Source organism: Plasmodium relictum (genome assembly GCF_900005765.1).
Source record: "Plasmodium relictum strain SGS1 genome assembly, chromosome: 14".
NCBI classification, from domain to species: Eukaryota; Apicomplexa; class Aconoidasida; order Haemosporida; family Plasmodiidae; genus Plasmodium; species Plasmodium relictum.
Window position 1 is genome coordinate 1,048,222 of NC_041692.1, and position 25,645 is coordinate 1,073,866.

The 25,645-nt window shown below is 18.8% G+C and overlaps 7 protein-coding genes across 7 annotated transcripts; 3 read left to right on the plus strand and 4 right to left on the minus strand.

Annotated features, from left to right (window-relative positions):
- Positions 1-185: 185 nt before the first annotated feature.
- PRELSG_1428400 (conserved Plasmodium protein, unknown function) lies at positions 186-2,318 on the minus strand (the record flags this gene model as incomplete). The annotated part of the gene is made up of 1 exon (XM_028679351.1): positions 186-2,318. The coding sequence occupies one exon, from the start codon at positions 2,316-2,318 to the stop codon at positions 186-188; it is 2,133 nt and encodes a 710-aa protein (XP_028535073.1).
- A 564-nt stretch (positions 2,319-2,882) lies between these two features.
- PRELSG_1428500 (conserved Plasmodium protein, unknown function) lies at positions 2,883-7,490 on the plus strand (the record flags this gene model as incomplete). Its single annotated transcript, XM_028679352.1, has 9 exons — positions 2,883-2,976; positions 3,075-3,176; positions 3,295-3,501; positions 3,591-3,870; positions 4,087-4,412; positions 4,604-6,583; positions 6,788-7,022; positions 7,119-7,259; positions 7,331-7,490. The coding sequence occupies 9 exons, from the start codon at positions 2,883-2,885 to the stop codon at positions 7,488-7,490; spliced, it is 3,525 nt and encodes a 1,174-aa protein (XP_028535074.1).
- Positions 7,491-8,588: 1,098 nt separating this feature from the next.
- On the plus strand, positions 8,589-9,521 carry PRELSG_1428600 (tetratricopeptide repeat family protein, putative; the record flags this gene model as incomplete). Its single annotated transcript, XM_028679353.1, has 1 exon — positions 8,589-9,521. One exon carries the CDS (start codon positions 8,589-8,591, stop codon positions 9,519-9,521), a length of 933 nt encoding a protein of 310 aa, XP_028535075.1.
- An 866-nt stretch (positions 9,522-10,387) lies between these two features.
- On the minus strand, positions 10,388-12,139 carry GAT (glycerol-3-phosphate 1-O-acyltransferase, putative; the record flags this gene model as incomplete). The annotated part of the gene is made up of 1 exon (XM_028679354.1): positions 10,388-12,139. One exon carries the CDS (start codon positions 12,137-12,139, stop codon positions 10,388-10,390), a length of 1,752 nt encoding a protein of 583 aa, XP_028535076.1.
- Positions 12,140-14,327: 2,188 nt separating this feature from the next.
- PRELSG_1428800 (conserved protein, unknown function) lies at positions 14,328-15,157 on the minus strand (the record flags this gene model as incomplete). Its single annotated transcript, XM_028679355.1, has 4 exons — positions 14,328-14,408; positions 14,524-14,671; positions 14,813-14,955; positions 15,074-15,157. The coding sequence occupies 4 exons, from the start codon at positions 15,155-15,157 to the stop codon at positions 14,328-14,330; spliced, it is 456 nt and encodes a 151-aa protein (XP_028535077.1).
- A 928-nt stretch (positions 15,158-16,085) lies between these two features.
- On the minus strand, positions 16,086-19,991 carry PRELSG_1428900 (eukaryotic translation initiation factor 3 subunit 10, putative; the record flags this gene model as incomplete). The annotated part of the gene is made up of 1 exon (XM_028679357.1): positions 16,086-19,991. The coding sequence occupies one exon, from the start codon at positions 19,989-19,991 to the stop codon at positions 16,086-16,088; it is 3,906 nt and encodes a 1,301-aa protein (XP_028535078.1).
- Positions 19,992-23,304: 3,313 nt separating this feature from the next.
- PRELSG_1429000 (iron-sulfur subunit of succinate dehydrogenase, putative) lies at positions 23,305-24,243 on the plus strand (the record flags this gene model as incomplete). The annotated part of the gene is made up of 1 exon (XM_028679358.1): positions 23,305-24,243. The coding sequence occupies one exon, from the start codon at positions 23,305-23,307 to the stop codon at positions 24,241-24,243; it is 939 nt and encodes a 312-aa protein (XP_028535079.1).
- Between the last annotated feature and the right edge of the window lie 1,402 nt (positions 24,244-25,645).

Here is a 25,645-nt window from a genome sequence, read left to right on the forward strand (position 1 = left end):
AAATATTAAAAATTATTAAAAAGTTATTTTTATCTTTATGAAATAAGTAAAAATTTAATAATAAAGCATACGAATCATATAAAGGGCAAATATAAAACAAAATGTTTAACAAACATAAAAAAAAGTATATATATATGTGCGTATATTTACATATAGAATTAATATTTTTTTTTTTTTTTTTTAATTTATATATATATATGTTGTGCTTCCAACGGTACTTCTTTTTTTTCATTTTTAATTGAATTATAACTCGAAAATTTCGTCTCCTTTAAAATTGAATTTAAATATTCCATTCTTTCATGTTCATGTTGAAAATTTGTAAAAGAATCATGAGATATAAAAATTGCCTCAAAACCTTCTTTTTCTAGGTGCCTGTTTTTATTAATTTCAAAATTTCGTTGAGAATTTTGCTGATAGTTTGGATATAATATCCATACGTTTTCCCATTCAACATATATTTTATAAAAAGGGTCACAAATGTGTAAAATGTATGGACCATATGTAAAAGTAATAAATCTATAATTTAATAATTTCATATATTTTTTTAAAATATAAATTTCTTTTTCTCCTTGAAAATTTTTATTAACAATATATGATGTGTTTCTAATTTTTTGAAGAAAACTTTTATATTCATAAGGTAAAAGACAATATATACTTTTTAAATCATGCTTTAAATGCATTTCTATTACTTTTAAATTAAACAGTATGTGCTCGTTTTTATAAATATCATCTTCCTTTTCAAGATCAAATTTGTTTTCTTTAATTCTTTCACCTTTACTTGTATATGCTTCCTCTTCAATTTTACGAAATTCGTCATCTTTTTTTAAAATTTCTTTTTTGGATATGCAAAAAATATTTTCATTTTCAAAATTTTCATTATCATTTGTTTCTATACTTCCAATGTTATTGTCATAATTTCTACTATCAATTTCATTTAGTATATTATCATTCATTGGTAAATCTTTATTTATACCATTTATCATAATATTTTTTTTTTTATCTTGATATTCAAATTCGTTAAAGTTTTTTACTATATTATTTATTATATCATCTTTTGTTCCCATATTTCTTAATAAATTATTTTGTTTCATTTTCTCTTTTTGCATTTCTTTTTTCCTCGAATAACTTGTTTTTAAATGATTCTTTTTAATGTTTATAAATTTATTTAAGTGTTTAAAAGTTAAAAATACATTTTTTTGAGATATAAAATTATACTGTATCATTTTTTTGAATAAATAAACAACATGATTAATCTGATTAAAACTAGCTATTTTTTTTGAATATATAACATTAATTTTATAAATTAACTTTTCTGAATTTATATATAAAGGAATCACAGGTATAATTTTACACATGGCTTCGCAAGGTAGTTGTGAAAATTTGGAGATTATATTTATTAATAATACTTTTACAAATATTGTGTCTATATAATTTAAATAATAGCAGTTAACTAATATCAAATATAAATGATATGCCCTAATTTTTTTTATCCTTTTAATTATTTCAAAACATAAATTATTCAAATATCTTTCATTATAAAATTTACTTTTGTTATATCCATAAAAAATCCGGCATAAATAATGATCATTTAAAATATTTATATTTTGAAGAAAAAAAATAGAGAGTAAATTAAATATATTTTTTATATATTCATTACATATAAATTCCTTTGGTTCATATTTGTTATTTGCAGTATTTGTATAAATATATTGATCTTTGTTAAATATTTCATTCATATAGTTATTTCTATCGCTTAAGTTATTCTGTTTTTCCTCTTCATCTTTTTTTTTATTTAAAATATCATCTCTAAAAACATTTTTATTAATCATATTTTTTTCATTTGAAACATTTTCTTTATTGAATTTTTCATAATATTTTGCCTTCAGAAAAAAATAAGAATTAATATAGCAGATATTTAAATAAACTTTTATTAAATCATGAATATCAAAAAAAGGTTTTACCTTTTGTGTATTGTAACTTTTTGAATTTAAAATATTTTTTTTATTTTGACTTAAATCAGTTGTTATACAATTTATACTATTTATTATATTAATTTCTACTTCTTTCATTATAGTATCTAAAATATTTAAGTTAAATAATTTATGTTTACTACAATATCCTATATAATATAAAAACTCTCGATTATTTAAACTTTTTACATTTACTTGTTGAAAATTTTCAAATTTTTCTATAGAAAATGATTTATTTCTCTCATTTTTTTTGTTTCCATTGTTATTTACAAAATTATTAGTTTTATTATTTATTGTGCTAAAAAAAATTTTTTTTTCATATTTTTTTATTAATGATTTAAAACTCATCTTTAAGACAAAATTTTTATTTATTTACCTTCCTTCAAAGAATTAGTTATTCTTTTAGGAGAATTTTGGTATATATATTTATATTACATTTATTTTTTTTTTTAATTTTAATTTACATCTTTTTTATTTTAATTTATTTCTCCTACAATGTTTCTATATTCATATGGAAGAATTTACAAAAAAATTTTATTTTTTTTTTCTTACAATATTTATACAAAAAGAAAAGAAACATTTATTGATGCTCTTTAAAAAAATACAAATTTTTTACTAACATATATATTTAATTATTAGAAAAATATAAAATAAAAAAGAATAAATTATAAAAAATATTTTATTATTATTTTTAGGGAATAACAAAATATTATACTTATTCATGAACAGTTATCTTGTTATTTTTACAAATTATATTTAAAATAAACTAATTTTTTTATTTTAAAATAATTCTTATGACTTCTTTTTATGCTTCTGAAGAATATATTTATACTTTAGAAATACTGAAAAAATATTTCAATATTGTTAGATAGAAAAACATTGAAAATTTTTGTAAAAAGTATTATATTAATAATGGATGAAGCTCTGAGTACAATTAAAAAAATTAAGAGTAATATTAGTAAAATTTATTTTAATAAATCAAATAAGCTAAATGCAGATTTTAAAGGTTACTATAAATATAAAAAAAAAAAAATAATTTTAAGCAAAATTTGATTATGGATACAAAATAAAATTTATATTATATTTTTTTTTCCTTTTTTAAAGATGATCAAATTGAAATAATTTTAGATAACAAAAATATAACACCTAAACCAATATATTTCAATTTTCAAGAAACAGAAACAAAGAAGTCATTCGATCAAATTGGTAATATATTACACATATATCTTTGTTGTAATATGTTTAATTATTATAATATTAATAAGTTTTTGAAAGTAAATTTTTTAGACAAATATTTATAAAATAATACTTTTTTCTTTAATAGATTATTTACTGAAACAGTTTGATGACAAGAACGAATATGTTGATCAAAAAGATGTAGAAATAAAATCAAACAGTGAAGAAAAAATAACGGATTTATTAAATGAAAATGTTAATATATTATTGGAAAATAATTTATTCAAACATATAAACATAAAAAACGACTTAAAATATGCGCAATATGAAAAAGATATATTAGACTCTTATGATGGTAATTTCAGTTGAAGAATTTTAAGTAGTGAAATTTTTATTTTTATTTTTATTTTTTATGTTTCTTTTTCTTTTTTATATTTTGATTAGAAATTTTATTGAATGAAACAGAAACAATAAATTTATTAAATGTACCAAATATATTAAATGATATAGAAGAAGAAAAAATTATTATTGGAATAAGAAATGAAAGATATGAAAAATTGTTAAATAATGATGAAAATAATTATAGAAGTAAATCTATGCAAACATTGAACGTATTCAAAAAAAATAAAGATGTTTATGTTTCTACTATTAGCAAACAAAACAAAAGTACTCAAACAAATTTATATGAATTATATAAATTGTCAATTAGAAATCCTTCAAATATGTAAATAAAAAATAAAAATAAAAAAAATAAAGTAAAATAATAAATATATTATGTAAATAGTTTTTGTAACAAAAATATGAAGTTAATAGGAAGTAAAGGAAATAATTTAACTTATAGCAAAATATACCTAATAAATTTATAGACTTTTTATGTAAATTCATAATAAATTTTATCTTTTAAAGTGTACAAACGTATTTATATTTTTCTTCTTAATAGATCAGAATTGTTACATAAAAAGTTTCTAAAATATAGAAACAAAAAATTAAAAAAAATAATGGATGAATATGGTGATTCATTAAATATTAATGAAAAAGTGATTTTAAAAAAAAATATGTGGGTACAAGTAGTTGATAAAAATATTACAGACAATAAGCAAACAACTATTATACCCAAGTCATTTTATAAATCTAAAAAAACTAACACTTCTCTTTTTAACACTTTATTCTTGACAAAAAGTATATCAAGAACATTATCTAATAAAAGTAGAACTTTTAGAACAAGAAACAGATTTAAAAATATAAAAACAATGAAATTTTTAACAAGTAATATTATTTCTTTGCGTACTTTTATATACTTAATATATAAAAACAAAAGTGCATTATCATTTAAAAAAAAGTATATTTAGTTTAATTAGAATAAGAAATATTTTAGAATCAATATAGAATACTTAACAATCAATGAATATACGTATTTTTATTTGTATTAATTTATGTTTATGTAATATTTTTTTAAGGCAGTTTTAGTGAAGATGAATACTTAATTAAATCAATAATCAAAAAGAAGAAGGAAGAAAACGAAGCGACTGAGGAAAATGAAATTTTAGAAGATAATTCGAGTGTAATACCTTGGCAAATAAATAATAAAAAAAAAAATATAAATAAAGCATCATTTGTATTAATATTAAAAGATATAGAAAAATATATAGTACAGAATGTTTATTTTTATGAACAAATGATATATAAAAACATAAATTTAAGTTACTTAAAAGAAAACGTGAACAATAATGTAAGAATGTTTGATGGAGAAAACTATGATGCTATTACGAATCCTCATATTAACTATAAAAAAAAAAAAATAATTATAAGAATAAAAATAAAAAAAGGTTTTAAAAAATATATTAATTTATATAAAATAAGCAAAATATTTAGCTTTATTAGTAAAGAAAAAGATAATAAAAGCAATACAAATTTTACTAATGATTCAAATTGCATAGATGACGTTGATATATTCAGGAAGGAGCTAACAAATTTATCCAAAAGAAAAAAAAAAAAAATAAAGAGAAAAATATTGATTCGTAAGTTAAAGAACAAAATTAGAAAAAAAATTAAAAATAAAAAGAAGGGAAATGTTGAAAAAAAAGAAGACATAAGAATAAACGAGGAATTAAACAATCATAACATTAGTGATGAAAAATATATAGAAAAAAAAGAAGTAAATATAGAAAAAAATGATAAACAAGAAAAGGATAAAATATTTGATATTATTATAAATGAAGAAAGTAGTGAAAATAAAATAAAAAAAATAAGTACTTTAATTATAGATGATGTTCTGAAAAAGAATGATATTACAGAAAAAATCAAAATATTAGAAAAAGATCATTTAGAAGTAAAAAAGTTAGCAAATATATTAAAAAAGAAAGAAACATTTTCCTCAATTAGAGGCAATAAAATAAAATTAAAGAGAAAAATGAAACTGGATTACTTATATAAGTATAATGATAACAATAGCATTTATAAAAAGAATATGGAAGATAATTTATTATATACTTCTAAAGGAAAAAAATATATAAAAAATATATCAATTAGTAAATTGTTTCAGTTCCATTATGGAAAATTAGAAAAAATAGTAACTTCAATAGACACAAATAAATTATATGAGGATTATATATCAGCTAGTTATTCAAACACATTAAATATTGGTTCATTTCAAAATAGTAAGGGAAATATTGCTATATTTAGCTTCATTAATCCAACTTATCCATTAATGTTATATAATTTAAATTCAAGTGTCATGAAAATTAAATATTCCAAAACTAATCATAATCTTTTAGTAGCTGCATTGTGTAATGGGCATATTTATATTTACGATATAAGAAGTAGTGATCCACAACCTGTGTTAAAGTCTACAACAATTAAAAATTATTATGATAATTGTTTTGAACCTATTTACGATTTCACTTTTAAAAATAATTATACTACTAATGGTGCATTTGAAAACGTTTTTTATTCGGCACATGAAAATGGATATGTTTACCAGTGGAATATAGAGAAAGAATTAAAAAATAAAGAAATTTTATTTTTAAAGAATAAAAAAAATGATATATATCAAGATTTATCATCTGTATTTGAATATAAAAATTTTGTAAATAAACCTTTTAATTCATCATTAACATGTATTGATATAGATGACTACATTCATCATGATGAAGATTTTATCATCAATAACATAGAAAAGAATAATTTCAGTGATTTTAATCAAAAAGGAATATATTTTAACAAATCTAATGAAAATAGCAGTAATATAAAATTTTATGGATCAGAGGATCATTTGAAAAAAACAGTTAATCAAATAAATAATAAAGTAGCTAATAATATTGAGGAAAATTACACTAAACAAATATCCAAAGAAGAAGAATTATTAAATCATTATAAAAATATAACACAAAATATTATTGATAAAAAAATAAAGCCTACTCATTCTTATTATTATTTAGGTTAATGGATAAGAAAAATATGTGTTAAAATAAAATAAGATATATATCTATCAATAGTAGAAAATATTATTTTAAAATTTATTTTCTATATATTTACATGCTTGTGATAAAATTGTATTTACAATAACATTTTAATTCAAATTTCATATATAAAAAATATTGAATTTTAAATATTATAAATACTTTTATTTTGTATTAATCTAGGAACAAAAAATGGAATAATATATAGGTGCAATAGTTGCTATCAAAAATCGTATTTAAACTATTATGTAGCTCATTTTGGATCAGTTAATAAAATTAAAATAAATAAGTTCGACCATGATATTTTCATAAGTGCTGGAGAAGACTGCACAGTAAAGTTATGGAATAAATTTTGCAATAAACAAATCACAACTTTTAAATCAAAAAATTCTTTTACATCAATTAATGATATATTATGGTTATTTAAAAAATATATAGGAAAAATTAATTGAATAAATAATAAAAAAATATATATAAGTAAATTTATATATATATATGTATTTTGTATGCTTAGGTTACCTAATAATTCGACATCTTTTTTTTGTTGTTCTGATGATGGTAGAATAGAATTATGGGACTTCGATTTTTTATCAAAAGATCCATTGATCATATTCTATCCTAATAATGTTGAATCATCAAAAATTAAAACTTTGAAGTAAATTTTTTTTTTTTTAATGAAATATATATGTAAATATATATATATATATATATATTTTTTTTCTCAAGGATGTTTAATAAAAATGATATTTTATTGTGCGGAGACAATTTGGCAAATGTGACTATGATGAAAATAAATAATTTATTTAATTTAGAATTAGATGATTATGAGCAAAAAATGAAATTAACAAACTGTTTAAGATATTTAGACACTTACGATTATTTCTAGATATATATATTTTTTTTTTTAATAATTAATTATTAGTATATTTATTTTAGAATATATAATAATTATTTTAACTAATATTTCTTTAAATATATTTATAATTTAAAATTATATCCAGTTTTTATATTTTATTCTTTTTATATATGCAATTTTCTAATAGTTTATTCAGTTAATAAACTTATTCTACATTGAAGTTAAAATATATACACATATATATATATATAAGCATATTCTTAGACAACTTTTTATATACAACTAAAATGTAAAAAGAATATTATTTTTACATATATGTACATATATCTTAATCTCATTCGTTGTTTTACAATAACATAATAAAGGTAAAAGAAAAAAAATTTTTACCTATAAAAATTTGATATAATTTAATCGTTTTGATAATTTTTATATTATTAATTTTAAAAGTTCTTATTACCAGTAAGTTTTATAAAAACCAGAGTTAAAAAACTTTGAAACATAAAATAAAAATATATCATATACTGATTAAAAATTGATATAATATTTATATGAATTTTGTATAAAGTTTTAATATTATTAAAAAAAAAATATATATATAATAAATTTTAAAAATAAATGAGTAAAATAAAATGATAAAATTAACAAAAAATTGATATTCCTACATTTATGCATTTTTATATTCTTTTTTGTACAAGTTATTTTTAATACTTATTTTTGTTTATTACAAATTAAAATTTTTTTAAATATTAACTATACATCATTTAATAATACTATATTTAATACATTTTAATATATCCAATTTTCTATTAAGTTAATGCATTTTATTTTTTATTCTTTTATTTTTTTTATTCATGTTTTTTTTTTTTTTTGTGGTATTTTTTTAACATAAATTATAAAATATATGAGAAGTTTAAAATTTATATATGCCAAAATTGATCATTCAAAATAGTGTAATGATATGACACTAAAAAGTTCATGTTTAAGAAATTAATATAAAATATATTTCTTTATATTCATTAATATCTATATCTATATATATATATCTATATATATATATATATATAAATGGTAACAAAGATTTAAAAAGAGAAATAGGGAAATTAATAAGTAAAAATTATTAAAAACAAAATGGATTTGTGTATGGAAAATACCTATTTAAAAAATGTTGAAAATTTAGACGGAAGTAAAATTACATATAATGAAATTAAAAAAAAAGAAGATAGTGATGTTGAAAAGAAAGAAACTAATATTGATAATGAAAATAACAAAAACTTAAAAATAAACTTAAAGGAAGATAATAATTTAAGTATAGAAGAAAATAAAGAAGATAAAATAAATGGAAAGGAAAACAAAATAAATAGTGTAAAGCATGAAAATACTGAGAAGAAAAATAAAATTTTAAATGATTCAATAAATATAAATTGTAATGATGATGAAAAAGAAACTAAAGATGATGCAAATGAAAAATATAACAAAGGAGATTATGAAGGAGCACTGAAAATATGGGAAAGGGGGTTAAGAACTATAAACTATATTTTATCAAAAAAAGAAGAATTAAAAAATGAGAGATTACAAACTTTCCAAAAATTACATTCAACCTACTGTAGTAATATTGCTCAAGGTTATATGAAATTAAATAAATATTCTGAATGCGTTAGATATTCTTTATTAGCACAAGAAAATGATAAAGATAATATTAAAATTTATTTTAGATTGGCTAAAGGTTACTTTATGTTAGGTGAATATGATAAATCAATAAAAGTATTAAATGAAGGAATTAAGATTAGTAAGGACAAATCATTAATCAATTTATTAGTAATGGTAAAAAAAAAAAAGCAAGTACATTTAGAAAAAGAAAAACACATGATGAAATATATTTTTAAAAGTCTTAAAGAAAAACCACTAACTAATGATGAAGAAAAGAAAAATTCTTTTTTTAACATCTTCTATACCATTTGTTCATTGTTATCATTCATATTTATGTACATATCCTTATTTTATAAAACTTGTAGTAATTTGCTACATTGCACTATTAATAAGTACAAAATTAAAAAAGAATGAAAATAAATAATAAAAAAAAAAAAGGAAAATAATGAAAATTTACATATTCTAATAGAATACAAACAAGATAATAAATTATATCTGTGATAATCAAATAATATATAGTCTAAATTTTTTTGCAAATTTTTAGATATTTTCTATATATAAAATTTTTCTCATGTTTTTTTTTATGAAGCTAGGTAATTCATTTTTTTTTTTTAAATAATAAGAACAATCATTGTTTTTTAAGTTTAAAAATTTAATGAACCCAATATTTTTACAAAATAAAATATAAAAATTTCAAAGAAGAAATTAAATTAAAAATATAAAATTTATCAAAATAACAAGATCTCTCAAATTAGTCATATTTAATAGAATTAAATGTTTATCCTTATGAAATTATATATAAGCTATTTTCCAATTTATAAGGGTTGATATAAGAATTCAAAATGGAAAGAATAACAAAAAACAAAAGACAAAAAACAAATAAAAAATTTTAAAATATCTACATAAAATTTGAAATGTGCATAAGAAAATTTTTTTTGACATAAAAAAAAATATTTATAAAATATACTATTTTATTAATCAGAGTAATTATATATATATATTCAAGAATATTGTTTATGTAGAATTAACAAAAAATATAAAAAAGGAGTACATAAAATATATATTTAAATAAATATTGTATTTAATAAATAGTTTTAAAAAAATATGAATTATATAATGAAAAAAAAAAAAGAGAAAAAATTATATTTATTATATATATATATATAATATATCTATATAAACATATATGTATATTTATTCATGTAAAATATATATATGCATATGTTTTTGCATGTATATATTATACTTAACTATATATACTTTATAATTTGTTTTTTGTATTATAAAATTTCTTCCTTATATTCTAATTGGGAACGTTGTAAAATCGGAACCCAATCATCTTTTCCTCTTATTAATCTTTTTGTATCTGCATCAACAACAAATTTCGGAATATTCCTATATAACTGTTCAAGAAAATCATCTGAAACATTAGGACCTAATGTTGATACTAATTCACGAACTTTCAATTGAAGTTCGTGTCTCGTACTTATTAATTCTCTTTCATTATCTCTCCATACATTAATCTTTCCACATATAACTTTTAATAAGATTTTCATTTGCCTTAATAGTGTGGGTATTTGGACGGAATAATTTAAATTTATATAATAACAAATTGGTAATATACAAATACTTAAAAATGTAAATATGATTCTTTTTAGCCATGTCTTATAAAGGTAAAGACTAAAAATTAATCCATAAAAAAGATTAAAAGTTGGCAATAAAACAATTAAAACTAAAACTTTATAGCTAGATACTACATCGCATCCTTGAATTTTTACTGTACTATTTTTTAAGGCATCTTCTCTATGTTTTTCAGCTAAATGTATAGAAATTAGAACTAAAGGTAACCATAATAATGAAAATGTCATACCAAAAATTACGCAAAAAATAACACTACATATGTGTTCAATAAATTTTAAGGTTGCTGCTGAAGTGGATTGTTTAAGCATCCATACCTCATCATCTTTTATTTTGTTGGCTTGTAATAATTTTTCGTAACACTGTAACTGATAACATAGATTCTTAATAACCTTTGTATTACCAAATTTCCAAAACATTTTACAAAATAATTGTAAATTATTATAAATTTTATTTTTGGATATAGTCATGCGTTCGGGTGTATATAAACTAACACATAATTCTATGCATCTACTTGTTTCATGATCTTTAGATGTCAGCATGCAGCTTCTCATACCTTCTTCTATCCTAGTTAGTAATTTACTTATCGTTTCTCTATGATTATTATTATAATCTTTACATAAATCTTGAGAAACCATTATTGCATTTCCATAAAATAAAGTCACACAACCTTGTAGCTGATACAGTTTAGAATATGATAAACCTACAGGTATAATAGAAACATCTTCAATTCCATCTGCTAAAGCACATAAGGTCATAATAGCAACACCCGGTTTTAATGGTAATAAATTAGTTCGATCATGTGATCCCCCTTCTGGGAAAATTCCAATGGTATCTCCATTTTTTAAACTATTGGTAACTAAATTATAGACATCACTTTGATTTACTTTCGGTATTATTTTAAAAGGGACCCCATTAACTTTATCATCACATTCAATATTTATAGCTCCTTGAATAAATAATTCCGTTTCTGATTCAATTTTAGTTACACAAAAAATTTTATTTTGTGTCATTAATTTATCTCCAATCTGCACATCTAATCTAAATCTTGTATTAACCCCTCTTATTTTTATATCTCCTGTTTCCCAAAGTATATTACCAATTCCTTTGAATTTTAAATCTTCTGGTCTTTTTACACTTATACATCCAATAATACTGGCTAATTTTCCTATAACGGCTCTTTTCATGGATTTTTCTGCTACTATAAACTTTACTTGCCTTGGAATATTTGCTACTAATACACATGCATCAATAAACTGATTATTATGATTTCCAACAAATATAACTGATCCATATAATGGTACATTTTCTGGATTTATTACATTCACATCTCTAAATAAAGATCTTACAATTGCTTTACATAACCATCTTATTACAAAATATAAATTTGGCATTCTTATTAAAATGTAGGAAAAAAAAAAAAAATATTAAATAACAATAAAAAATTAAGTAATAAAAAAAAAAACTTAATACATAAAAATAAGAAAAAAAAAAAAAATACACAGAGATACAGAAATAAAAAAAAAGGAAATTAAAAAAAATATAGTAAGATAAAATAGAAAAAATAAAAATTTAAATCATAAAAAATTACATAAAGTGGTTTATTTAGTAAATACTATGATATGTTAGATATAAATATATTAATATAGAAAAGAAAATTTAATTCTTACTTTAATTTCTTAATTTATATAAAATGTATTTAAAATGTTATATAAATTTTATTTCAAATAATATGAAAAACTTATTTTAATATATAAGGGATATTTAATTAAAATTATATAAAAAATAATATAAAGAATGAATTTAAAAAATAATTATATGTAATTGTATTAAAATGTTTGGGATATAAATTATCACATAGAATAAAAAAAAAATTTTAAATAATTTCAACGTTGTGTATTTAATAAATTTATTCATTTGAATAAATTTTGAAGTATGAATCTATTTTTTTTTGTTTTTATCTTAATTATTTTAACTTAGTGTCATATTCATATGTATCTTCTATAAAATATTAAAAAAAAAAGGAAAAAGAGAGTTTATTCACTAATAAAATTATTAATTAAAGATTATACTTTTTTTTTTTTTTGCATAATTTATTAATATTAATAATAGTCATAAAGAATAAATAAATAAATAAATATATATATATATATATATATATATTTTATACTCTTTAAAAAGTAATATATATACTTCTTAATATATATATTAGTAAGAATACTATGTAATGAATAAATATTAAAAATGTAAATGTAAATATAGTAAAATAAAATAAAGGAAAAAAGGATCAAATGAAGTTAATTAAAATATAAAAAAAGTAATATATAATTTAAATGTATTCAGTGAAAAAATTTTAAGAATAATTTTATTAATTTTTATATAACAGAAGAAAAATCAAGAAGTATTTATATTTACATTAAAAATTAATAGGGAATGAAAAGAAAAAAAAAAAATAAGATAAAAAAAATAAATCTTTTATATGAAGTAATTTTTAATATATCTATTTTTATAAAGAAGAAAACAAAAAAAAGGCAAAAATCGTCATAAAAATATTATTTCAAAAAAAAAAAAAAAAATATAGAATTTTAAGTTACCCTTTAAAAAAAAGAAATAACATTATTTTGAAAATTATACAATGCTAATATAATAGTAAAAATTTGAGTAATACAATAAAAATAATACATATATAGCAATTATCTATATATCATTTAAATTATTGGAAAAGTAAAAAAAACAAAAAGAAAAATTTGAATGAAATTTTATTTAACTTATTTTATAACTTTTTTTTTTTATATTATATTGTTTATTTTTATCTTTCTTGGTTTATTATCTCCATATTTGACAAAATTTGAGTTGTTTAAACCCAAAAGAGATAGTATTCTTTTATATATTTAATTACACTAATAAAAAATATTAGTAACAACAAAAATAAGAACATAAATATATATAGAATTTATTATAATAAAATTAATTATATATATATATATATATATATATATATATATATTCTCTTTTATTTCATATATCTATTTACTTATTTTATTATATTTTTTGTGTTTTTTTTGAATTCATTAGATTTCTATATAATGATAAAAAAAATACAAAATTAAAAAAAAAAAAAAAGCATAGCTACAGAACTGTAATATATATATAAATTCTAAGCATATGATATTATTAATGATATTATATGTATACAAGTAAAGAGTTTTTTTTTGTCTTTTTATATATAGACCTTTTTAAGTATAACAATATGATTAATATCAATATACAATTTATAAATGATTAAAAATATATTAAAATCATTTAATATTTTTTTTATGTTTGATTGAATTAAGAAAAATTTGTTTAATATTATTGGAAATATTTTTCTTTATTTTACTCTATTTAGAAACTTAAAATTTTCATAATTTTTTTTTAGAACTTTACATAGTTGTTTAATTTAAAAAAAAAAGGCATAACTATAATAATTAAGTATTTTTTTTTAAAATATACTTAAATAAAGCTAAAAAAATTATTTTTATTATGTTTTTATTTAGTATGAAAACAATGTAAAAAAAATTAATAACAATATATTTTATATTTTTAATAAACCTTCTTATATACAACTTTTGTTTTTTTTTTTTCCATTTTTTCCTTTTTTTTTGATGATTCTAAACCGTCAAACTAATAAAAAAAATAAATATGATATGAACTGAATATATATTAGTGAAAATAGTAGTTTTGAAAAAAAATTTTTTTTTTTTTTAATTTTTTCATATATTTAAATGATTCAAATTACCGGAGAACTTAAAAAATACTTGAAAATAAAATTAACAATTTTAAATATCGCGTATAATGGTATAATTAAATATAAATAAAAAAATTTAAAAGAATAATATAGCCCAATGTTGATAATTAAGGATAATATTAGAACGTCGGTATAATAACTATATTAAAAAAAAAAAAAAAGTATATATATATATATTTATTTATTTTAATATTTCTAATTATTATGTTCTATTTAAAATAGTAGATATAAGCATTTTTTAAAATTTAATATATATTTATTTATATTTTTTATTTCTTACGTAAAGTTAAGTCCATTAATTATACCATAATGTATGTTTTTAATTGAATAATAGTAACAAAAAAATAGTAAACAGTGTAAAGAAAAGATGTATTTTGTGATTAAATTATTTCTATAATAAAATAAGAATAAAATATAAGCAAACTATAAAAGAAAAAAAAAATTAAGGATAATTTTTATAAAGACAAAAAATTTCTTATTTTATATATATATTTATAATATATGCATATATACATATATATATTTATTTATTCATTTATACTGAAAAAATGCTAAAAAATGTAGAGGCATATGTAATAAAACTTTTAGCTTTTTTTAATCTCTTTTTCTCGGATTGGCTTGCCATTTTTTGTATTTTTCTTTTAATACTTTGAACTTTTAGGGGTTTTATATTTTTTACTTTTTATTTATTTATTTTTTTTTTATATATTATTTAGAAAAAAGAAGTTAATACTAATTTTTTATGCTTTAATATTTTAATTAAAAAACATTAAAAAAAAAGCTTATATATATGTAAATTTTTTTTTTTTTTTTTTATACCATATTTTTATTATGGTAGAAATACTAAAATAAATCAGGAAAACATATTTAAGCGTGCAAAGAAAAAAAAAAAAAAAAAAAAAATAGATAAAATAAAATAAAATAAATAAATATAAACGTGTTCGTTTTTCTTAAATTATTTTCTAAAGTTCAAATCTGAAAAAAAAGTATATTTAAAAATTTGAATATTTTTATAATAGTATATTTTTTCTTTTACTAAATATTAATTATTATTTATTAAATTTAATTTATATAAATTTTAATATCTATTGTTAATAACAAAATATAAAATATGAATAAATTTTTTTTTAGATTTATACAAAAGATAAAAAAAAATAGCACATTAAGCAAAAATATATATAGCATACATATTTTTGATCTCTTACTCAATTTTTTCCTTTTATTTTATTTAATAAATTTTAACAATAAACTAATTAAAGTTAAACATTATAATATTAAAATGAAAATATGAATGTATATATTAATATAAAGGTATATATATATTTTTTCTTTAACTCAGAAGAAAATTGTTTTTTATAATTATATATGTATATGAAATAAAATATATATTATTTTAAATCTATGATATAAAATATGGACCTTTAATACATAAAAGGATCTATTATTGACAAATGGTATCATATGTGTTAAAAGAAGTAAAATAGTTAATAATAAAAATAAGAAAATATTGTATAACTTATTTTTAAGAATTATATATATATATATATATTTTTTTATGCTTTCATAAAGGACCTTAAAAAATTTCTTTTCTTTTTTTTAAAAACTGTGAAATCTCCTCCATCTGAAACTCCATCCTTATCTTGGTCATTTGGTGTTTCTTCATTTGCATATTCTTTTTCTTTATTTTCCTTTATTCTGTTATGGTTTTCTTCTGAACGCTTTTCTACTTCATTTGATTTTATTTTATCTCTCCAATTTTTACTATCGTCATCATTCATATCATATTTTCTTTTGAAATCGGTATCTTCTCTTGTGTTCCACACACTTTTATTTTTTTCATCATTATCATTTCTTTTAAATAGATCTTTATCTCTTCTTTTTTCATTGTCCCTTCTGTCATCTCTTTCATTTCTTTTTGAGTCTCTATCTCTTTTATCTTCTCGATCTTTTTTATAATCTCTTTCTTTTTTATCATCTTTACTTCTCCTTTCATCCTTATCTCTATCTTTTTCTCTATCTCTTTTGTGTTCTCTATCTCTATCTTTTTCTCTATCTCTTTTGTGTTCTCTATCTCTATCTTTTTCTCTATCTCTTTTGTGTTCTCTATCTCTATCTTTTTCTCTGTCTCTTTTGTGTTCTCTATCTCTATCTTTTTCTCTATCTCTTTTGTGTTCTCTATCTCTATCTTTTTCTCTATCCCTTTTGTGTTCTCTATCTCTATCTTTTTCTCTATCTCTTTTGTGTTCTCTATCTCTATCTTTTTCTCTGTCTCTTTTATGTTCTCTGTCTCTCTTCTCTCTTCTTTCTGATCTGTCTCTACTGGAAAAGCTGTCTAAATTTTTATCTTTGGATTTATAGCTATCTATATTTTCATCTTCTCTTTTAAGATTTTCCATTTCATTATGAAAATTGGATTTTTCTCTTCTCCATGCCAAAACATCATCAATTGATGATTTTCTGTGTACTTTTTCTCCATTTCTTAATTCTTCTTCTTTTTTTTTTCTTAATCTCATTTCTATCTCTAGATCTTTTTCTCTTTGTATTCTACTTACTTCATCGAGCTTCTTTTTTTTGGCTTCTTCTCTTTTTTTTCTTTCCATTTCTTCCTTTAATAATCTCTCTTCTTCCTCTTCTCTTCTTTTTCTTTCTTCTTCAGCTTTTATTTTTCTTATATGTTGATCTCTTCTTTCTCTTGCTCTTTGAATTTTTTCTTCTTTTAACAATTTATTTAAACGTTCTTTCTGGGCTTTTAAATTCTTTTCAAATTCAACGATTCTTGATTTCATTTCATTTTTAGTAAATTCTTCAATATCATTAGAAAATTTAAGATATTCTTCTTTTTCTTTAAGGGCTGCCTCAAAATCAGCTTTTTGTTCTTCTTCAGCTGCCTTCTGTTCTTGTAATAAAATTTCAGTATCTTCCTGAAATACTTGAGCTATCCATCTATTCATATGGCTAAGCTCTACTTGCCTTAATGCCCTGAAAAAATGGTCCACTTGTTTTGCCTCTATTTTCCTAACTTTTATAATTTCATTTCTTTCGTTTAAGCGCATTTTTTCTTGTGCTTCTTCTATATCATCAAAATCCACGTAACCATTCAATATATCGTCAATAGTAATTTCATCTAAATATTTTCCTTTCATTAAAATTTTTGCTGAATTGTTAGTACATAATTTTTTAATTTCTTTTAACATTTGTTCTGCTGCTTCATATTTTTTCCTTGTTTTTTCTTCTTTTATTCTTAATTTTTCTCCTTTTCTTGCCAATTCTTCTTTTTTTTCTTTTTCTAACTTTTCCTCTAACAATTTTTTTTCCATTTTTATTTTTAGTTGTGCTTGTTCTTGTTCTTTCTGCTTTTTTAATAACTCCCTTCTCTTTTTATTATTCTCTTCATTTAATAATTGTATTTTTTGATGCTCTTCATCTATTTTATCATATATTTTTTTTAGCAATTTTTCATCTTCAATTGGTTTTTCATCAAAAACTTCATTTTCAATAATATCTTCTATACTTGCAGTATTATAATTAATAACCTTATTTCCCTTATCTAATAAATCAAATTCTTCTTCATATGTTAAAGTTGTCATATTCAAATTCTCCACTTCGTTTTCTATAGCAATGGTTTCATTAATCATTTTTAATCCATTTTGAAGATCATTATACATATTCATAAGTGATTCTTTAATCAATTTGCTACTGTTTATATTTTCATTATCTCCAAAATAAATAGCCCTTATAGTTAAATCTATTCGCATTTCTAATTCTTTTTGATATACTAAATCAACTAAAATTTTTTCTGCTTCATTCCACGAGATAAAATGATCTGGACAAATATTTTCAATGAAATAGTCAATAGATATATAGCTGTACACTTTTGACAATTGTAAAATTAATTTATGAAAAATAACTTCTTTAATTTTTTTAATATAAACTTTGTTTTCCGTATTCTCTAACTCTTTTAATAAACTTTCACATTCTAAACATAAGCTTAGAGGAGTAAATTTATTTTCAATTAAAGCATATAATTTTTGTACATTTTCATCTGCATAATTTAAAATATTTTTAATTTTTAGTCCGTTTTTTAAAGATTCTTTTATAGGAACACTTGAATGGCCTAACAATTGGGACATTTTTTTATGTGCTTCAAATACTTTTGCATAATCTTCATTCTTTTTTTTATTTCCAATTAAAGGTATTGACAATACAGCTAAAACCGCTTTGGTACAAATAAAGGATTTTTCGTTTTCTGATATATTTTTTTTGTAATTTAAAATATGAAAACAATATTTTAACCAAGCCAATCCATGAAACAATTCACTGTCATAGACAAATAAAATATCTGCCATTTTCTCATAAAAAATGGCTATCCATTTTCTTAGTTTTTCTTTTGATTTTGATAATCCATAACTTACATTTCCGCTTTCATTGATTTCTACACTTACTTGTTCATTAACAGTTTTATTTTCCTTTTTTCTTTCTGTTTTTGTTAAATCTTCTTGCAATTTTTCATTTTCTGTTTTATTTTGGCTTTCTTTCTCTTTCTCTTTCTCCTTCTCTTTCTCTTTCTCTTTTTCTTTCTTATTTTCTTCTGAAGTTAAATTTTTACTTGACTGTATATTTTCAACAACTGGAGCTAACTCAGGTTCAATATGATTTGATTTTAAACATTTATAAAAATAATCATGCATATTTAAATTATAAATATCTTCAGCAATATTTGATGCCTCTTTCCACATATTTAATTCACATGCCGTTTCCAACTGTATTATCTTCGTTTCTAAATGATATTCAATCTTAAGTAACGATTGGTATTCTGGTTTATGCTTTCCTCTTAAAATTAAATTGTAATGATTTCTTAATAAATCACTTAATTTTTTAAACTCTGTTAATCTTTTATTTTCCTTACAAAAAATTAATGCTTTTTTTGCAGTTTCATGATATGCTCTTTCTAATTTTGGAGTGGCTCTTAATATTTCTAAAATCATTTTGTATGTTTCCATACATATTCTATACGCATTTTGTAATTTTCTTTCATATTTCCCTGATATTTCTATATCTAATGAAGACATTAAAATCTTCTCTGTTATGTCCACATTGCTTTCTTCTTGTTCTATTTTTTCTTTATTTAAAATAACATTTTCCTTTGCTACTCTTACTTTTTCCTCTGCTTTATCTCTAAAATCTGTTATAACTTTACCTAAAGATGCTATGTTCCCATGTTGGCATATAATTCTATATTGATGCAGACCATCTTTAACTAAACTTAACTTTTCCAAATATAAACAAAATTCAATATATCTTAACATTATTTGTTCTTGTAATATATGCCATCCTTGTAATCGAAAAGTTCTATGACCAATTGCACTATGAAGAATTTGGAGTGCATCTTCATTTTGCCCAATAAATTGTAATTCTTCTGCTCTCTTAAGAGCATTTTCTGGCTTTTGAAATGTTTGCATAATTTACTACTTATAATATAATAAATGAATATATATAATATATATATATACATCAACTGAAATATTATATAGCTATAATATCCTTAACATATACATATATATTAAAAGAAAACCATCAATGATATTATGTCTTTTAATTATATTTTTATTTTATTAAGAAAAAAGAAAATTATTCCTTAAAAAAAAAATTTTTTTTAGTCTATTAAAAATGATACATTCATGCAAATATGTATGTATATCTATCTATATATATATTTACATATACATTTCTATATTTAACATTTTAAATTCAAATAAAATTTATATATATATTGAAATATTCTCAAGAGTACACTCCTTTATTTGTCATACAAAAATAAGCAATGAATATAAACGTGTAAGTAATATAACTTTATTAACCCACATTTATCAAAATTCTACATCTTTAATTTTATAAAAAATGAGAAAAACATATATATATATATATATATATATATATATATATATATATATATATATATAATAAAAGTTATTATATAAATAAGAATAAATTTTGAAAAATTGAAAAACTTTTTATAAATTATAAATATATATTTTATATCAACTTTTTTTTAATCTATTTTTTTATTATTTGTTGTTAAATTTATATATAAATTGTACATATAAAAAAAAAAAAAAATAATAATAATAACTTATAAAATGATATAAAATTGTTTATAAATAAAAAAATATATATATATATAAAAAAACAAAAAATATATTACTAATTTTCACAGAAGGGGATAAAAAATTATAAAAAATATATATATTTAATAAAATAAAATTTTTTTTTCTTTTTGTATTTAGTTTATATTACATTTTTATATAATTTCATTTTAGTACTTTATTATTTTTTTTTTTTTAATTCTCATTTAAAAAATTAAAGAAAAAAAACATAAAAAAAAAGGTACTTAATTATATTTTTTTTTTTATAGTATTATTATTATATGAAAATATATATACATATTTTTTACTCAAGTTCAAAAAAAAAAATTTACATATATATATACATTAGTATTAATGGATTATTATATAATATTTGTAGAATAATTAAAATGAACAATAAATTTTTTTTTTTTTTTAAATATCTCTTTAATATAAGAACACTTTTTAATAAGAACCTACAAAATAAGAATTATTCAAAACACTATGAAAATATGCACATATATTTATGCATACAGTTTTTATAATTATTAAGTATAAATAAAAATTTTAATTGTAAAATAGATATGAGCTATACTCCAAACGATATTTTATATATATATTTCCTTTTTAATAATTACTAAAAATTAATTTTAACATATTTCAAAATATTAGTTAAAAAATTTTTTTTTTAATTTTCATCATATTCTTTAATTACACAATTATTTTTTAAGAAATTAACCCTTTTTATGTTTTATGTTTTATTATCTTATAATTTTTACCATATTTTTTATTCAAAAATTACTTATTCTTATCCATGCATACGCAAGTATATAACAAAATTTATCATACACTTAAATGTTTCATAATATATTAATATAAATTTTTTTTATCATATAGTTTTTACAGGGGTCAATTATTAAATTATTTCGTAAATTTTTTTTTATTATATATATTTTTTTATTTTATTAAAAATAAGATGCAAAATCTATGATTTTCCACTTTTAATATAATGAAATCAAAGAGTTATATTATGGTAATTTAAAAAAAATATAACTGTTTTTTCATTTTATAATGAAGAGATAATAAAAAAAAAAAAAATTAAGATAGAAAACATGTATATATTTTTTCATATATGAATCTTTAATAAATTATTACTATATATATGTTGTTAAATTATTTTAAGAATAAAGTAGAAAAAATAAAGGACCGAAATCCTTGGTTTTTTAGCAGTATATCTTAATTTTAACATAAGCTACAACGTAAATTTTATTTTACTAAGGGAAATAAACAGTATTCTAAAAAAAAAATAAAATAATGGAAAGTAATTATTTACTAAATAATTACAGTATCTTTTTTTTGTTATATAAAAAAAATATACAACAAAAGTTTTAAATCCAAAAGGAACTTTTTAAAATTATAAATGTTATTTATCATCTTAATTTTTTTGTAGAAAATATATTATTTTTTAAAATCGATATGTATCAGAAAAAAAAAAAGTTATTCTTAATAATCCATGCAAATAGTAACGACGTAAATTATAGTACTTAATTTTTTTTTTAATTATCATTACTGTAATTTTTTAAAACTAATAATATAATAAAAAGAATATGTATAATGTATTTTTTTGTTACTATTTTTTTTTTATATCTCTATATATCTATAGTATATACAACTCAAGGTGCTATAAACTTATGTGCATATGGATAATTAAAAAACAGATAAGCAAATTCATAACACTCGTATTAGTGTTTTTCTTCATGAATAAAGTTCTTCCAAAATGCTTATCTAACAATAATCAATTATTTTACAATTTTTAATATGATTTGAAATCACAATATTATTAATATATAAAATGAAATAGCAATATATAATTATTTTATTGTACAGTTCATTGATACACGATGATATACATAATAAATAATATTAATTTTATTTTTTTATAAAAAAAAATTCATGCTGTGTGTTTATAGTTTTAAAAAACAACTTAAAAGTATACAATTTTAAATGTATAAGTTATGGGGCGTGTAAAATTTTATATTCTTAAGATTCTTCTCATAAATATTTATTTTAATTCTTTTTTAAAGTATGGGCGTATTTAAAAGATGATATTTAATTTAATAAAATTATATATATATATTTATATATAAGTAGTTTTTATTTTTTTTAATAAATTTAATTAGATGAAAAATAACAAAATGAAAAGTGACATAGAATTAAGTGAAATGATTTAAAATAAAATTATATAATATAAAAAGGAAGAAATAAAGTAACATGCAGTGAATATTCGAATATAAGAACCTTTTTATATGATATTTTTTATTTATATCATATATTTTAATAAATATTATAATTCTCTAATTTTTTAATTGAATATATATTTCATAATTTTTTCTTTTTTATTTATTATCATTTTCTTTTCTGTTTTTTTTTGTTTTTTCAATTAGTATATACTTTATTTTTGTATTTTGTACACACTTCTTTTATTAATAAAAAAATGTTATATTCATAAAAATATAATTCAGAAATCAAAGAAAATTGCAAAAAAAAAAAAAAAAAATTCATAAAATTGCATAAATATATATGCTAATTTTAAATTAATTAAATTTTTACTTATATATATACATAAATTTTTTTTTTTAAATGATAAAAAATGATAAAAAAAAATGAATTAAATTTTGTTATAAATATATTAAAGCATAAACCTTGGAATTATTGTAATAATGTAAGATTTTCAAATATTCGAGAAGCATTAAGCAATGAATCTTTAAATAATAGTTCGGTAAAAAAAGAATTTGAAAATGTAAAAAAAAATGAACCTCAATTAAAAAAGTTTTCAATATTTCGATATAATCCTGAAAATAATAAGAGGCCAAAAATGCAAACATTTGAGGTTGATATAAATAATTGTGGGCCAATGGTTTTAGACGTATTAATAAAAATTAAAGATGAAATTGATTCAACATTATCCTTTAGAAGGAGTTGCAGGGAAGGAATATGCGGTAGTTGTGCAATGAATATCGATGGGAAAAATGGTTTAGCTTGTTTAACAGAAGTAAATAAAAACAAAAATGAGATTACAGAAATACATCCTTTACCAAATTTGTACGTAATGAAAGATTTAGTGCCAGATTTAACTAATTTTTACAATCAATATAAATCTATTGATCCATGGTTAAAAAGAAAAACAAAAAAAGAAAAAGGGCAAAAAGAATTTTATCAATCAATTGAGGACAGAAAAAAATTAGATGGCCTATATGAATGTATAATGTGTGCTTCTTGCTCAACATCGTGTCCATCTTATTGGTGGAACCCGGAATATTATTTAGGGCCAGCTACATTAATGCAAGCATATAGGTGGATAGTTGATAGTAGAGATGAATATACAAAGGAACGATTAATGGATATTAATGACACAATGAAGTTATATAGATGTCATGGAATTATGAATTGTACATTATGCTGCCCTAAGGGGTTAGATCCAGCTAAAGCTATTAAAAATATGAAAAAATTAGTTCAAGAAAATTTTTCAAAAGATAATATAAAATCACATTCTACATACATTAAAGAAAAAATGAAGAAAACAAAGTAGTAATACTTTAAAAAAATTTGGGGCTTTTAAAAGTAAATTTATAAATTTTTATTTTTATTTTTTTTTTATTTGTAAGAATATATTTTAATATATTCTCCTTTTATATATTATCCATTATTTTTTTTATTATAATATTTTTATTCATAAAAAAATTTTTTTTTTTATTATTATTTCCATTAAATATATCTTCCTTATGCCACAACTGAATAAATATTTTTTTTTTTTATTCATTTGAATTTTACTATATTTTTTTCTATTATACTATTTTTTAAGCATATTTTCTATTTTATGTATGTTTATATTATATTTTTAAATTTATCTTATTTTATTTTTTTGTTTATATGACTAATATCAAATTATATTTATTTAGATACCTTCCATTATTATTTTATTCTTTTTGCCATTTATATTAAAAAAGAAAAAAGTTAAATTTTAATTTATATCCTTTAAATAAATAATATATATTATTAGTTTTCAAATGTTTATTTTAGATATTAAAAATAAAGAAACTTATTAAAATGAAATATATGCTCTTTTACTTTGAAAATTATCTTATATAGAAAGGTTCTTTTTCAACTTTTTTTTCTGATTTGGTGCTACTAATTATATATTTCTCTTATAAGCTGAAAAGAATAAAAAAAAAAAATTTTTTACGTTTTAAATTCTTTTTTTATTTATTTATTTATTTTTTTTTTTCGTATATATATATTCTAACATAAACTACTAAAAGATAAATTATTAAATTTCTTTTTATACACAAAGAATATAAAAAATTCTTATACAAAAAAATGAATAATGAAAATATAAAGTATAAACGTCTAAAAAAAATGTTTATGTACATAATTTCTTTTTTTATTTTTCCTTTGTTTATGCATATATTTTATTTAAAGAAAACAATAAAAAAAAAAAAGTCCTTTTTTTTTATTTAATAAAAGTACTAAAACATAATTATATAAGTATACATATCAATGCATAAGTATACAACTAAATAATTAAACTACGAATTAAAGAAAATAATACCTAAAAAAAAGGAATTTTACAATCTTTGTTCAAAATTTTAAAGATAATAATTTTTAATTTATTTTTCTTTCCGAACTTGTCTACTATAATGCCATTTTATTATTAAATTTTTGATTAAAGTTTTTTGCGCATCTTTGATTTTTACATAAATCGATTTTCCTAATTTTATAAAATTGCTATTTCCCCTTCCCCCAATTCTATTGCTTTTTATAAGTTTTAATATATTTCTAGTTGTATGTTTTACAAATTAATGCATTTATATATGATTATCATACTAATAAATTAAAGTTGTTAATTCAATGACTTAATGCCTTTACATTCTTTCTATTTCTAAATTTCTAAATTTTCTTATTTGTTTCTATATATCTATCAATATAAATGT